We start from the raw sequence: 16,587 nt of genomic DNA, 5'->3' as shown, positions 1-16,587 counted from the left end.
CAGTGCCCACGGGCACCCCCCATGGCACCCACTCGGGGTGCCGTGGCCGTCCCTACAAACACCACCGCACCTCTGGGGTTTCTGTGCGACGATGCCAGAGCCCTGGCGGTCCCGAAAGCGGAGCCCTCGGGCAAGCCGGGGGGCTTAAACCCCTCAGGAAGACGGCGCCTGCCCCTCTGCCGGCTTCCCCCATAGAGGGCCTTGCACAGGGCTCCTCAGCCCTTGGCAGCAGGCTTGGTGGGGACGGGGAGGGGGGGAACCCCAGGAGCGGGAGGGTTTCCCGCAGCGTGAGGCTGGGTCTGAGGTGCCGGCTGCCTTTGGGAGGCTGCAGGTTGTGCTTCGTGTGCCAGGCGCGGCCTTGGGCTGCCGGGTAAGAGAGCCCTGGTGGAGCGGTTAGGTGTGGAGATGTGTGCGAGGCCCGCGTTTATATCCTGAGGCTTTTGCCCTGTCTGGTCCCTTTTGCTGGGAATTGTTTCATTCAAGTGGGATTTACTGAAGCCAGTGAGAGAAACTGGGGAAAAAACAACAGCTACTTTCAATTTATTTTTTTTTTAAGCTGCTGTAAATTCAGACTTATCAGCAGAAGATGTGGGAGCCCCATCTATGCCTTCCTTCTGTCCCCAGTGCTGCGCTGGTACTGATGCAGACACGTGAGCCAGGCTGGAGAAATGTTCAAGCCGCAAACTAACTGCAAATAGCTTTTTACATAATGCTAGAACTATCGAGTATACTTACTAGATTAATTATCTCCTGCTGCTTTTGGTTTACCAAAGTCTGCAAACGTTGCCAGATTTTGGCCTTTTTTTTTTTTTTAAAGTAGTTAATATAGACAAGGATTAAATTTAGTTTTAGTTCAGTAGTGCATAGACTTAAAATCTCAATGTCTAAAAACACATTGTTAATATAATTTCTGTCAGCACTAAAATATCGTTAGAAAATACATTTTTGTAAAACTGGACAGGGTTAATTTTATTTCCTGGTTGTCATGCCCTTGGATTCCCACCACCCCTCCCTGTAACCCAAACTTAATTTAAAAATGGATTAAGGCTTGTAAGTCTCTTTTAAACATCATTACTCCAAAAACTAATTGGCTCTACCTTTTAAAAGTGGTTACTGACGTGGGTAAGATTTTTATCTATAAGGAAGTAGCTAATTTAAATGATTGCAGCAGCAGGAGTTATTAACTGTACCTTGCAGAAATGTTATGCAATAGAAGACATCACAGGCTTGAAAGAAAAATGAACCAAAACATGGCTTGCGCTGGATTCAGCAATTCATTCCCATATTAAATGAGTGAAGTTATTACAAATCTGCCCAGAGCTTATCTGTGAGCTCATTCCCTAATCAGCAGAGGAGCATAAATTTATACCAATTAGAGTACATTTCTTTAGGATATTCAGATCACAACAGATAATGGCCCAAACGATGCTGCTGAATGACCGACATCCACCCATCAGGCCATACGTAACAATTTACCAGTTTGAAAAATGGTTTTGTAGATGCCACACGTTTGCTGATGTCTTGTGTTGCGGGTCGTGCCTTCATGTAGAGAAGTCCTGTTTGGAGTCGTGCACTGTGCCCTTTACTGGTACTGATGCAGTCATAGCCGTTCTCTGACTTGGGAATGAACTGGCGTGGCCCGGCCGCGTCCACCTGATGAAACTGTCAGGCCTTAGAGTAGGGCGGCTGTGTGAAAAATTGCCTTTGGCCAGTAGACCTGGGGCAGGCTAGCTGCCAAACTATGCAGGATTGTAGCTGGTCCAGGGCAAAACTGTTACAAGGATTGCTGCTGTTGTAGGAGTATAACCGTGGGGAAGAGAGAGGGGATAACACAGATGATATGTAGTCCTTGTATGGATTATGTATTTCCTTGAGTAGCCATAACCTTTCTGTTTTCTACAGTGAATAATTTTTCAAGAAAGCCCTTTGTGTGAAGTCCCATCACTGTTCTGAGCAAAAATCTCTTCTTTTACTAACTTAGGTGGAAAATAAGACTGAAGGAAATGCTGCCTTATTTATTAAGATTTGCTCGATTGATACCCTTCTTTGCTCATATCGAACTTTTCCTTTCTTTTGCTCTTACTAGTCTGCCAACTCTCTTTGTGTCAGACTTCAGTATACTACGTGGAGAGGATCAGCTGCCATTTCAGAGCGAGTGCTTACTGTCAGCTAAAGAAAGCACAGAAAGACTTTTCAACTGCTATTAGATAAGTATTAGTCTATGATTAGTTTTTCTAGAATGAGGGATGATTATGAGGGCAAGAGGACATCTTATTTTCAAACACCTGGAGTTCCTATACAAACTTCTTTGAGAAGAGACTTTAAATTTTAACTTAAACCTTTTATAGGAAGTGTTTCACAACATTGTAATTACTGTATGCTGCCACAGTAGTAGTTGGTATGGTCCTCCAGCTGGAGAACACCCTGTTTCAGTTCTTAAAATAAAATGAAGGGCATACTGAGTTGCCATCTTTGTTTTCTTTCAGAAAATGTCAGCTTCCTGTTCAAGTTGTACTGCCTGACGGTGATGACCCTGGTTGCTGCAACGTACACGGTCGCGTTGCGGTACACAAGGACAGTGGAGACGGAGCTCTACTTTTCGACAACGGCGGTGTGCATCACTGAAGTTATCAAGTTGTTCTTGAGCGTGGGCATCTTGGCTAAGTAAGTATGGGAATGCTAATTGGTATTTTGAAAACAAATCCTTGCTTCTAACATCAGATTCTCAGATAGCGAAGTACAGATGCATTTGAGAAAGTGGCTGGGTAGTTGTGCTGTGGAAGAGTCATTTTAGAGTGGGTTAGAGCTTGAGAGTCCTCCTCAACTGAAACTGCTTTGTAAACAACACAATATTCAGGTGTGTCCTTTCTGCGTATTTTCTATTTTGGTATGCTTTGGAATAGGTTCAAAATGTCAGCATGGATTATCTGTGATGTTTTAGGTCTTTAAAATATTGGTGTAGGTGGAAGCTGGCGTGCAAGCCATCGTCTGCTGAGTTATATAAAATTGTAATGTTCCTACTCATAAATTTTCCCAAACGATGTTACAGACAGATGTTTTGCTGTCTCTATTAAACTGGGGAATCAATGCTGGAAGACCATGGTCAGAAAATATTAGAGTTTCTGTAATCCTAGGCTGCTGCTGAGAACTAGAACTTTAGTCCACACATGAGCATCCGAAGTAGGGAGGCCGTCCGTCTGCTGTCTTTCCTGTCAGCTTCCCTGTGCTACATCATTCCTTGGAAGAATCTTTATATTCTGGACTTTTCCAAAGCCCAGTTCTTGCTGTTGTGGTAGAATTTGTTCTTTTAAGGTCTCTGCCTATCTCTTTGTGGCTTTTGGTACATCAGAAGGCTGGCTGTTTTGTGCTAGAGGATCATGAAATCACATGGTATAATTCAGATTTTTATGAGATCTTTTCTACTTAAGATCAAAATGGCATTTTAGTTGCTTTACAAATGAGACAATATTTGAATTTGGTAAGGCAGCTGTGGCAAACTGCCTTTTGTTTAACCTTTCATTAAACGTAACGTGTTAGAAAAGGCAAGTGTGCCTAGTGGCAAATTCCTATTTTTCTTTTTATGCACCCCAGGCTTCTCACTCTGCCAGCAGAGCAGAAGCGTCTCTGCTGATGCGCAGTTGCGCTGTGGTTCTCACAGTGTCGTGGCCAGCGTGGATCCTGATCCAGCCTGCTTTCTGGAGACTGCAGCAGCCCACGTTTCGCAATAGTGAGGGACCTGTGGGTGGCATTCGGTAGCCTCACCTGTGTGTATAATTTCTCAAATCTGTTCTTGTGCACCTGGGACGCAGGCTGTTTATAGCATACCAGAGTTTTTTTTGGGTAAGCACTCTGCCCTTTGTTAAGAGTCGGTAATATTGTGTTCGTTAAATGTACAAATTATGTTTTTACTTGAAAAAATTAAGAAGGCAATTACTTTTAACTCAGAAGTCGATTATGTTTTTAGAGCGGCTCTGTACAGCCAAAACTCTGTGTAGCCCATCGTCCTCCCTTTAACAGCAGTCAGCAGAGGATGCTTGGAACAGAAGTGTAGGCAATAGGGCAAGCACGGGCTGAACTTTTCTTAGCTGGTGGCAGGAGCTTATGGATTTCCCAGCCTGGATGCTGTGCACACACTGTGGCTGTAGCGCCTAACGATCCTGTCCTCTGTGAGACTGTCCAGTTTCTTTTTGGACTGTTACTCCCTACTGTATCTGCAAAATGACTTGTGCAGTATAACTACACGGTATATGAAAACGTACTTTTTAGTAAACACTTTTATCTAGCAGTTTCACTGGATTCTGTCGTCTTGTGTTGACAGACATCATGAATAATATTTCCCTGTGCATTTTTATTTTCATACCTCTACGGATCTGTATTGTGTTTTCATCACTCATTTGTTTTCTAAGCTGGGAGTCCTGGTCTAATTTTTCTGTGGTCATCCCAGTGCCCATCACCACAGCATTTCCAGTATTGTTACCTCCCTTTTGAAACAGGATCCAGAGCTCCATGCAGCATTCGGGATGTGAACGTGCCGTGGCATTAAGCAGAGGGGTGAAGAGGCTTTCTGTCTTGGTCTCGGTTCCTTTCCTAAGGATTGGTAACGTTCTGCTTTTTTCTCTGCACGCAGCTGAGCCTTGAGCTGGTGCTGTCAGAGAGCTACTCACGTCTTTTTCCCAAATGCCCATAACTGGTTTAGAGATGGTTGCTGTGTTTTGGGATTGTCGTTTCTTATAATTCGTTTTCCTTTATTGACGACTGGGCTTTATTTGCCAATTAAAATGAGATGAATCTGATGCACTGAGCTGTTTGAAGGTTATAGTATCTATTCCGATGTGGTCAGCTATTGGGTTTTTTTTCTCCATAGCAGAGAGGGAGAGATGGGCACCAGCAGACACTACTCATCAGGCTGTGCTCACCTCTCCTTGGTAGGATGTCTCGCTTGGTGGTGAGTTACCTGCGCTCCAGGTAACTGAGCTGTTTCTCAGATGGCGAAAGGTCTGGTGTAGTGAGAGACCCTTCAGCAACTCTTGGAAGTTTCCTTTTGGATATCACATATAATTGAGTGTAGTTGGAAATGGGCAAATTTTGCCTAGTAATCTCCCATTTTACATCGCGTATGAATATGCTGAACAGCATAAATTCCAGCATAGTTCCCTTCAGTGTCTCATTTGTAGCTTCCTCCAGGTCTAAAGTCCTCACCAATTTGTCTCACCCAAGGCAAGATGCCTTTGTAGTTTAATACCAGTTAGAAGATAGAGTACAGTCTGATTGTTTCTGTACAGTGGGATACATTGGGTGGGTGCCTTTTTCTTTTTGAAACAGTCAGCCTTGATTACTGCAATATACAGGATACTGGAATATGACTCTCGCATTGTTCCGGCTGCAGGATTTGTTTTCTTACTCATTCTTACACTATGCCTTTGCTGTGTTTACTTTTAAGGCTTCTGCTGGAAGGCACATTGAATGGATGAATGCCAAAAGATTTTGTTTCAAAAGAGAAGTTCATGATGGTTTAAGCTGTGTTAATTGTTTACTCAACTGTAGTCTCAACTTCTCATATTTATTTAAAGTCCAATTCACTATCTGGTAATTACGTTGTCTGCGTTCTTAGATGGTACATAATTACTTAGCAACGGATGCAGAAAAGTAGAGCTGATTTGCAAACTCTAGTTTTAACTTCAGCTTTTCTAACAAATGCCTGTTTCTGTTGCAGAACTGATTGTTATTAGTATCCATCACCTATCCAGACCTATGAAGAAAACAGAATATGTTTTTTAAGTCAAATCTAGATCAACATCAAGAATGCTGAATTCAAGCTAGATAATTTTTTATTTTCTTACTTGATTTTGCAGCGTACATCTTTGGGCACCTTATTTTGCATTATCAGCTGTACACAAAGGCTTGTTTTAAATTCTTTTTTTGGTGCGGGTTTAAATCTGTCTCCACATGATCTTTGTACTGAATTCAACTTGCAGTTGGAGATTCTTGGTAAGTGCATGCTTCAGAAAGCACATTCGCTGCAAAGATAAGCTATTAGATAAACTTCTCAAAAACTAAAGTGAAAATGGTGCTTACTGGATGTCTGTTATTCTTCATTGCTGAAATGCCATGCTAGAAGTCAAAGTAGACAGAAACTACTATTACTGCTGTGATTTGACTTTAAACATCTGATCAGCTAATTCTCCGAGCATGGTCTGGAACAGAAGCAGGTACACTTTAAATATTACTTTCTTGTTCGGTAGCCCACCTTAGTATCAACAAATAGAAGAAGCTGTCACTGTGCGGTATTTTTAAACTTCTTATTCTCACAGAGTAGAACTGTATCTGTGCTAATTATATTTTATTTGCAGTCAGACATTTGAGGTAGAAGCACTTTAGTCCAGCTGTGCTTGGGTATTACCAGGAACTCTAGACTTTCTTGTACATCTTATCTCCAAGTGCTGGGCAATGTAATAAATACATTGAGGAATAAGTAAACCAGCAATTTTGCCTATAATGCCAATGACTCCTAACATTTTGTGCGGTTCTGTATCTAGTGTAATTAACCACGTTGAGCTGTAGCATGAACCCGTCCCTTTCCTTGGATTGCAGACTTTGCTTTAAGTGCTACTTGTTGGTAGATTTTCCTGTCGGTGGTTGTCCCTTGTGACCAGACGTGTCTTGCAAAAGATGCCTATGTGACATGCTCAGTGTCGTCAAGTCTGTCGCAAGCAAAGTATCCCCTTAAGTTAGGAAAAGGCTTTGCATGTGACCTCGCTTGCACAAGAGTGTGGGAAACCGTACTCACCTCTGTTTGGGAACTGTACTGCCCCTGACTTGGTTTTGGGGTTTTTTGTGTGTGTGGGAAACTGACAAGAAGAATCCCTTGTAACTGCCTGTATAAAAAGTGATCTCACTACAAGAAAAAAAAAAAGGGGGGGGAAGAAAAGGAGGTATATGCTTGGTGCCAGGCAGGGAGGAATGGAAGGAAGGAGAGAAACTTGGATAGAAGGCTCGTGAGAGGATGGAGTCCATAATCTTCAGAGAGAAAGAGTTTAAGAACGTGGAGCACAGAGTCAGGAGTTGACCAGGAATGGAAAATATGCAGGAACAAGGTGGTTAATGAAGGAGCCTTGGGCATAGACTTTTGCGAATTTTGGTAATTGCTAATCAGAGTTTGGGGCAGGTAGATGATGTACATTTGTGAAAAAGATAGAAGTTGGGATGTGGGTGAATCGTGGGGAGCTGGGCTCCTGGAGCGCTGAGGAGGATGCGAGCCGTTTGTTCATATGCATGTGTAACAGAAGCAAGAGGAGTGTTAAATTTGAGAGCAATACAGGTCACAAGTTGAGAGGCCTGTGGGGAGGGGACAGGAGTGATTTGGGGGTTTGTCAGTGGCCAAGTGAGAGAAGACTGGAAAGGGGGAACATAGGACTTGGGGAGAGCTGGGAAGGGAGCTGGAGGACTTGAGTAGCAACGACAAATAAGCAAGAAATGTCAGATTGATGTACGAATGCTAGGGGAGAACTACCAATGTGGAGGTCTGCTCTAATAAGCTGAGGAGCAAGCTGCAAAAGGGGACGGCAGCAAGAAGCAACATGTCCTTCCCCATTGCCTGCTCTTTCGCACGCTGTAGTTACGTGAAGGAGACGTATGAAGATGCAAGGTGACAGCGAGCCGCCACACGCCCCACCACACCTCTTCACATGTGTGCTGGTGCCGGCCCAGCCTCTCCCACAGCACAAGCGAGAAGAGGAACCCAGGGCTGGCTGAGGAATGAGAGGTGTTTCCAGCTCAGTAGTGTGCAAGGGTACAATCTTTTTTGGGTTGTACTGTGAGGCCTAATTTAAAGGGGATCTGGAAAATCATGAGCATTTGACATCACACACAAATATTAATAACACCCCACCCCACACCCCCCCACAGAAGTGGGGGAAGGACAACCTTTTGTCCCACTGCCTGTGTACTTAGCGGCTTCTTCCACTGTTTACAGTGTTCATGGTGGTTGTTTACTTTATTACACATTGATGCTTCTAACCTCCTGATTCCAGAATGTCATCTTCACCTTCAGGGGTTTCTACCTGTTGATAACCTCACTGTTTTTTCCCCATTAATTTTTCTTTAATGAGCAGAAGGTATAACTGATTGACAATAAACTTTCAGCCTTCCCAGAGGATTCATTGATTTGGTTTCTGTTTTCAAATATCAGTTTAAGGGAGCCCTCAGTTATATTAGTATTTTATTTTGCAGAGAAACTGGAAGTCTGGCAAGGTTAATAACATCTTTAAAAGAAAATGTATTCGGAAGTCCTAAAGAATTGCTAAAATTAAGTGTTCCATCTGTGGTGTATGCTTTCCAAAACAATATGGCGTTTGTGGCTCTTAGCAACTTGGATGCGGCAGTCTATCAGGTAATACACGTTCTTGTCAGTAGCTGATCTGTAAATACATTTCTCTTTACTGTTTCATGAGGCACGCGTGCCAGGTATCTGCCTGCCTAGCACACAGTACTCTCTTTAGCCCCAGTGTTAAAAGCCAAATGATGCTTTGTTATATTCAGAGCATACACTGTTGTAGAGCTCTGGTTTTCTGAGCTAACCCACCCACTGCTAGAATCACTTCAAATTCACTGTGTTGTAATTGGCAATGGTACAAAAAACCCCAAGGATATGTAGGAAATCAATGAATATAAAATTTTATTTGTCATTCTGTAGTTGAATTCTCTATTTTATTTTCTTCTTGGAGGAGTTTCTAAAACCGCATCCTCTATGCTATATTTCCATCTTCTTTAGGTGACATACCAGTTGAAGATCCCTTGTACAGCTTTATGTACAGTCCTAATGCTACACCGTACCCTTAGTAAGTTGCAGTGGTTCTCTGTGTTCATGCTGTGCGGTGGCGTTACCCTCGTTCAGTGGAAGCCTGCTCAGGCTACGAAAATACAGGTAAGAGTTCACATTTTGCCACTCAGTGATGAAGAATAAACTGCCTTATGCTTTGTATTGCACTTCACAGCAGCTGGGATTAAGGTACGGTCTCTTACATTGCACACAGCTGTATCTGTTTCCTAGTTCCAGCCGCTTCATCTACAACGTAACCGCTAGTTTGATCATTCACTTTCACATTTATTGTAGACCAGTTCAGGCAGGCTTGCAGTATTGCTCCAGCCTCACTTGTTTGGAAAGGCAACTGATTGCTACAATTACTATAAATTACCACAGTCATCATTATCAGTCTAATGCGCCATCACAGGAGTGTCTGAGTAATAGATTGTTTCCAGCAGTTGGCCCTGGTATCATTGTAATTGTTGGAGCAGAGAACTTGGAATCAAAGCACTTGGTGGAATTAGGAGGGAAACTCCAACGCCGTGTGGGTGTGGGTATGTCATTTAAACACACCCTTTGGCGGCACTGACCTAATCCCCTTCTAGGAAGGAACAAGTGTCTTCTGTTTCTTAGGTCTTAGCCGCGGGTCAGCGGCATTAGTGGAGAGGCAGGCCCTGCAGCTGGGCAGACCGGCCGCAGCCAAGTAGACGGTGCCTCCGAGCGCCGCAAGAGTTGGTAAGGGGACACACGGAAAATGAAACGCCACACACAGCTACACCGAGCTAACCTGAAGGACAGCTCTAGTTAAGCAAGTACCCTTTATACGGTAATGAAATGCTAATAATTTTGCCATGCTTAACGAAGTAGCTCTGGAATTGATTATTGTAAATTACTGAAGCATTGCATCCTTTTTAAAATAATGGTTGATGTTGCAGGTGGAGCAGAATCCATGGCTGGGGTTTGGAGCGATTGCTGTTGCTGTATTGTGTTCAGGATTTGCAGGTATAGTAGTATTTCCCTATGCAGCTCACATCAAAAGGACCGGAGAACTTATGATGCTTAAGAGAGAACGTTCTACATTAGTTAACTGTCTTTGTTGATTAGAAGATAAAAAAGGACTTTGTCCCCTCTGCCCATAATTACCTTCTACTTGCAGTAATTAGGGCAGATTCATGACGTGATTACTCCAGTTGTCAAGCAAATGACTAGGAGCACGTACTATTGGTTTTACGTGATGCAACTTAGAAGGCTGGTTCGCAAGGGGAAGCATCTTTCAAATGCTCAGAGTAATACTGTAGGGAACATCCATAACGACTCAGTACAATTTTTAAAATTGATGTATGTTAATTAAGTTGGCTTTACAGTGAATTCCTCCCTTATGGTGATCACGTGAAACACTTGCATTTTTTTCTAAGGGAGACTGAGCTCCTCATTCAGTTCTTGCACTAGCTCAGCCCCGAAATACACATTGCCGTAGTCCTGTAGGTGGTAAATGTAACTGAGATGCAGAGGGAGCACGAGTAAGGCAGAGAGGAGATGAGTAGCAGGAGGTCTAAACTACACAAAGGATTTTTAGTTTGGTTTGGTTTCGTTCTGTTCTACAAGCAGCATTTCCTCTCAGAGTAGTTTTTCTCTGGCTTCTGCAGAAGGAGACCAGAACTTGAGGACAAGTGAGCTGGTGCTGAGAAATAAGGAAATGCAAATTACTGCTTAATTTGAAATTTGGCTCACAGGGGCATATTTCCCTGGCTGTAAGCTGGATTCTTCCCCCTCCTTCTGTAAGAAAACAAGGTACTATCACCCACCCCTAGTACCATACAACCCTGCAAGAATCGTCTTGTGCTGTGCATACGTGCTTGATACTCGTTGAAAATGTTCTGGTTGGCAGGGGAGGAAAGGAGGAGGGTGTCGTTCTTGTTTGGTGTCTTTTCAGTGAAATGGGTACTTTGAAGCAGAAATACTAAATAAGACTGTGTGGCCCTCAATCAACTTTTCCTGGAAGGTTATAAATTTACTCATTTCAATAGGTGCTCCCAAGCCACAAGACAAAGTACAGCACTCCGTGAAGCCTTCAGAGTCTCCTAAAGCTCTGTAGCTTTCTCTGATAACACGAGTAGACAGCTGTGCTTCTGAAGGTCTGCAGATTCAGACCATTGAAGGGGCTGATGCGGACAGCTCTAGAGGATTTAGAGACGTACGGCTTGCTTCTCCCGCAGAAGGATTGCAGCTTGGGCGTTTCCTCGCTGACAGCAGGAGCTTTGAGGCAGCTGGGAGGAGGGAGTATTTCACCCATGAAGCTCTTTCTGCCCTTGGGGCTTTACGTGTTGAAAACATAAATCCTATTCAAACTCTTTTCCTCTTCTTCCTTCCTACGCCCACATGAAGAATTTATTTTGGCATTAAACTTTCAGTTTCTGGACTGACCACGTTAAGTGTTTTATATTATTCCAGCAACGTCAAAGTTATGTGTTTTTTGTCCCTCAGAGATGGAAAATATTATTTTTTTTTCTTCAAACTGCTGATGCTCTGATAATTTCCAAGTACCCAGGGGCCCACCAGTGCTTATAAAAGCATTGGACAAATACATAATGGCAGATCCTTTGTGACTTGAAACAGTACCGAAGAGTAATTTCTCCAAAACAGCACCCATTCTTTCCTTCATCTTGCCTAGTGGAATGATTTTTACGCATTTTCCAAAATCCTAAAGAATTGTTTCATTGGTTTGCTTACTGTTTTCTCAGTTTATAAAATTTACAAGTATGGTTCATGCTCAAGCCAAATTTCTGGTATGTTGATTACATCTGGTTGTGCTCTGTGGGTCTTCTCAGTGGGCAGAAATCTCAAGATAGGTTACTGTGGCTTCTTCTAAGCACTGTGGTCATTAGCAGTGCTAGTTTTTTGTTGATATTGTTGTTTAGACTTCAAAAATGTATATTCATATGAGATAATGTCATATGTCCTTGGGGTGTTTTTTATTATTTGAACCCTTGAAATATAAATCTGTTCTTCAATTTATCCACTATACTGTATTAAACTGTAAATCATGTTTTTCATGACCTTCCTTGAAGCTTACTCGGGGATTTCAGGAGGAGAGTGTGCCTGGGGCTTGTAACCCACAGGTCTTTTCTCTGTGCCATCTTTGTCAGTTCTGTATATTTTTCTCGTATCCTATGAAGGATCTTGGGTGACGTTAGTTGGCAATAAACTTTTAGTCAGTGGGGCTCGCACCAGAACGTCATGGAAGTGGCTGAGAAGATCCGAGTCCTGCAAACTGCGCTCTGTGTTTTGAAATGCGGAGGGAATTCCAGAAATGAACGGAGTCCTGGTGTGGGAGCAGTGGTTGAAAAGGCAGGTAGTGATGGCCTTGTCAGATGTCAGCCTTTTAGTCTGACACTCCTCCTGAGTAAGAAAAAGTATTTGGGGAATTTCAGTAATGCAGAGCGTAAAAGTAATGCTCATCAGCGTGGCACTGTGAACAAGAGCTTTCGCTGCAAATGAATTCCAGTTCCTCAAAACCAGTCTGTCGTTTCAATGAGCAGAAGGCATTGGGTTTGATTTGCTCTTGTAATCCCCCGAAGCCGTGGTTTCAGAACATCGCCCGTACTCTGCAAGCGCAAAGGCCTCTGAGGAGTTTTCAGTCTCAGTGCTGGCGTAATATAGTAAATACAGAAATACTGTCCTGGGGATAAAATACCAGGTGCCAAGGTGAAACGCTTTTTTTCTGGTATAGAATTGTACAGAAGAAACTCTGCTGGACAGAAGCCTGTCAAATCAAACAGAAATGAGGAGTAGTTTCAGTTGTCGATGAGGTTTGTTGTTACAACAGCTGTAAAGAGAAATAGAATCTATTTTTGATGTGTTGTACCCATTAAAATGGTCCTGTTGTGGAAGAGGCACGTTAGCAGGATGTGGTGTTGGGTCCTCGGCATTTGGAACTTCTGAGAAACTTGGATGATTCCAGTAGTGTAAAACGCTATGAACAATGAATCGTTAAGGATGACACTTCATCTCATGGAAACCTTTTTCTTTTTTATTTTTAGGAGTTTATTTTGAGAAGGTCTTAAAGAGTTCAGATACTTCCCTGTGGGTGAGGAATATTCAGATGTACTTATCTGGGATTGTGGTGACTCTATTTTGTGTGTACGTGTCAGACGGAGCCCAAGTTCTCGAGAAGGGGTTTTTCTACGGCTATACATACCACGTCTGGTTTGTCATCTGTAAGTATCTTGTGGTTTCAGGGTCTTGTTACATTGTTTTGCTTTTTTAACTATGATATAACTGATTGCACGAAGCCACAAATTCAGACACACTGGTTTTTACTGTGTTTTGAGGGATTTTATTTAAAAGTATCACTTTCTTGGAAATTATTCACTTTTTCAATTTAAAAGTGTGCTGAAACAGCAGTCTAAACTGAGCAGTGAGTAGATCATCTTTAAATGAGTTGTAGCTGTTCTATGAGATGCCATGTAGACATCCCATTTTGCTGAATGTTGCGTTGAATCGCCAACTAGGCCAATGTAGCCCAAACAAGCACCAGCAGAGTAAAACGCATCATTTCAAGAGTAACCTGCTGCACATTTGCTAATAGAAACATGTTGCCTGCTTTCCAGTTCTCGCCAGCGTAGGTGGCCTCTACACTTCGGTCGTTGTTAAGTACACAGATAACATTATGAAAGGCTTCTCTGCGGCAGCAGCCATCGTTCTTTCTACTGTGGCATCAGTCATCCTCTTTGGCCTCCAGATCAGTAAGTGCCCTTTTGAGTTGAGCGGAGGTGCGTGTTTCCTTCCTGGCTTGCAGGCTGTACACGGTTCATACCAAAGCCATCCTTTGTTCCTCCTTTGAATTTTTCTGGTTTTAACTTTGTCGCCTCCAGAACTCTGATGCACTAATGTGTAATCTCTGTTGTGTTACGTCAGATGCCTGATGACCCTGTGCTTTTGGAGGCATCCCACAACCTCAAATGGAAAGGTTCTTTCCAATTTAAACAGCTTATGTGTTTATACAGCTTTGTTCATGAACCGCTTTCTGATGCAGTTCAGTGTGTCATACAGCTGCTTACCTGAGCCTGCTGTTGATAAGTTATCATTTCTTGTTGGTTTTAGTACAGCCAGTGCCAAATTAATTCCTCAGCTGTTTCTGCAAGGACTTTACACATCCCTGTGAAGTTACACCTGCTACTGCGTTAACTTTTACCTTCCCTGTTTGCTGTGGGTGGCACCAGATGAGAGCGAGTCAGACGGCAGCTGGGGTCGTGACTGATGTGGTGAATATTTTTTTTTGAGAGGAAAGAGCAGATTGCATTGGGCTGTTCTGCAACTACAAAGGATTTTTCCCCTGATCAAGTCTGTGTCTGCTGTTGTACCCAGCAGCTCCTGCTCAGTCCCTCACAGTTTAGTTTTGTGGGTTTTGGGTTTTTTTTTGGTTTTGTGGTTTGTTTGGTTTTTTTGTTTGTTTGGTGTTTTTTTTTTTTAAACTTTCCTGCCATAATCCAAAGACGGTATGGTGTAATAGTGGAAAAACCAGCTTTCTGATGTGGCATTAGAGAGATGAAACTTAAGGAAAGTTTGCATAAGGAGAAAATCATCAGTGTTTGGCTGAAAAAGAGCACCTTAAAGCAAGTGATGAAAAACACAACTAGGTTTAAAAACTCACTTAGGTAGAACATTTTCTTGATGGCTGACATCGATCAGACCTGGACTGGTGATCTTTGTGTGAAAGCCTCATTATTTGTGTCTCTTACCCCTGTCTAGAGGAGAAAAGGCAAACAAAATGTGTTCTCACAGGCTACTTTACCCCGTCTGCTGTGTCTTTATCGTGAAGTTCATTGTACCACCTAAGCCCATCAGATGGCATCTGGAACTGCAGGAGATGTTTCACCCTTGCTTTTCTGACCATCACCACGTTCTTGCCAATATGGGACTAACTGAAGTGGTGTAAACACTCGAGAGCCCTCGGTGACAGAGGATGAATCTAGATTCGGTGAATAGTTAACAGCTGCTCGTCCTGTTTAGTTTTGAGTCACTTCAATAGTGTCATTCAGCTGTCGTAATTTGTACTTAGTTTTCTGAAGGTTTCTTCTTACATGGAGGTGTTTGTTTAAACTATTTTGTCTCCTTCCAGCTGTTACCTTCTCCCTGGGTGCTCTCCTGGTGTGTGTTTCTATTTACCTCTATGGAGCACCTCGACAAGACACCACAAAAATCCAGCCATCGGAGACCAAGAGCTCAAAAGAGAGACTTGCTACTGTGTGACGTTGTCGATAAAAATGGACAGACAGACAAGAGAAAAAATGGACTTTAAAAAAACTGCATTTTTTTTAAATTAGCCTTAAGCTAGTCATGAAATGGTTTAAGTGGGATAGACTAAAAGCAGAAGTTAGTTCTGTTTTACATGTGAAGTTTCCAGTGGCTGACACTGAGGCTGCGTTACAGCCGTGGAGCTGGATGGGTATTTTATTGAAGGTATTCTTTGTTCACGTCGAACGAGGAAGAGTCCTGTTTACAAGGAAAACAGAATGAAGGAACTGAAGACTCAATTGTATATAATGTATATAACGGAGGGAAATTGGTTCTTCGTGTATTTGATAAACTGTCTTGCCCTTTGAGGGCAGAAATGCCCAAAAGCTTCATAAAAATCTACTAAAAAAAAGAGCAATTACTGCCAGCATTTTCTCTTAAAGTAGTTGGCAATTGCAGTTTGATTAACGACAGGAGACATTTCTCTTCTAGGTAATACCTGTGAGATGATGACACAACTCCACCAGCAATAACCACACTTCAAGCATCACTTTCCTAGAAGTGATTAGAAGCAGCACTTGCTGTTTGGTTTAAAAAGTCAGAATGACCGACTGGTGTTTCCTTAAAGTTGTGGATTTTCTTTCACTTCTCAAATATTTTTTATCCCTGCTGTAGCTGGTAGTCGTGTGTCTTTTGTTAGACCCCAGTTGTTCAGGGCAAGGCTCACATCTGTTCTTGGACCTCTGGCTTAAGAATGAATGAGTCAGCTCAGACTAGAAGATTTTTATCTGTGCATTTTCTCTCTAAACCTTTTTGTGTGTACAGAGTGACGCTTGAAAAGAGTTCCTGTGATGCATGTTAGGCTTTGATTTAATTTATGAGTGCCAATTGTATAATTTCAACTTCCTCCCTCATTTTCTGAAGCCTCACTCAATTCAGCCCTCCCAGAAACTGCAGCTCAGCATTGAGGGAAAACTGGTGCATTTAGGCAACTCGTTTACATTTTAGTAGAGTCAAAAAACTAGACCCAGTTTATATCCTGGTTAGATTCCTTCAGACATGAGTTAACCAGCTGGGTTTTACTTGAAAGCAGGGCATGTTAAACACCGCACTAACAAACATGCTTAAATTCTGTTGCGGGGAGAGGCTGCTCCCCTCTGCCTTTCACCAGCAGGTCCGTGCACCTCGGGGTGTGTGCCCCCACCGGCGGTGGGTAGTGTCTGGCGCTTCAGGCACTGGCCCACGGGGGGCCCTCCAGGCACTGCCCCACGTGTGACGCTCCACCTCTCCTCAGCAGTGTGATGGCTTAGGGCTGCCAAGCGGCACCTGCCACGTCTGACGATGTCTGTGGGGCCCTTCCCCTTCTGCCAGCTGGGCAGCAAACCCTCTTCTCCCCGGTCATCACAGCGGAATGGGTGAGGAACAGGATCTGACTGTTTTCGGGGGGTCTTGGCTAATGTTACCAAAGGGGGAGTGCAGTACAACGTGCAGGGAAAAAAAAAAATTCTCTGGTTTGTTACAATGCACAGAGCGCCTATAGCTGTTGT

The 16,587-nt window shown here is 43.1% G+C and overlaps 1 protein-coding gene across 1 annotated transcript; it reads left to right on the top strand.

The window, feature by feature from the left end:
• Positions 1-21: 21 nt before the first annotated feature.
• Positions 22-15,433, top strand: SLC35A1 (solute carrier family 35 (CMP-sialic acid transporter), member A1). Its single transcript, XM_009698484.1, has 8 exons — positions 22-37; positions 2,487-2,664; positions 8,230-8,389; positions 8,771-8,923; positions 9,739-9,805; positions 12,844-13,020; positions 13,414-13,548; positions 14,925-15,433. Exons 1-8 carry the CDS (start codon positions 22-24, stop codon positions 15,053-15,055), a joined length of 1,017 nt encoding a protein of 338 aa, XP_009696786.1. The 3' UTR covers positions 15,056-15,433.
• Positions 15,434-16,587: the final 1,154 nt, after the last annotated feature.

The sequence above is a fragment of the Cariama cristata genome, unplaced genomic scaffold (assembly GCF_000690535.1).
Source record: "Cariama cristata isolate BGI_N322 unplaced genomic scaffold, ASM69053v1 scaffold1194, whole genome shotgun sequence".
Lineage (NCBI taxonomy): Eukaryota > Metazoa > Chordata > Aves > Cariamiformes > Cariamidae > Cariama > Cariama cristata.
Note: the sequence above shows the minus strand (reverse complement) of the source record. Positions and strands in the feature narration are given on the sequence as shown.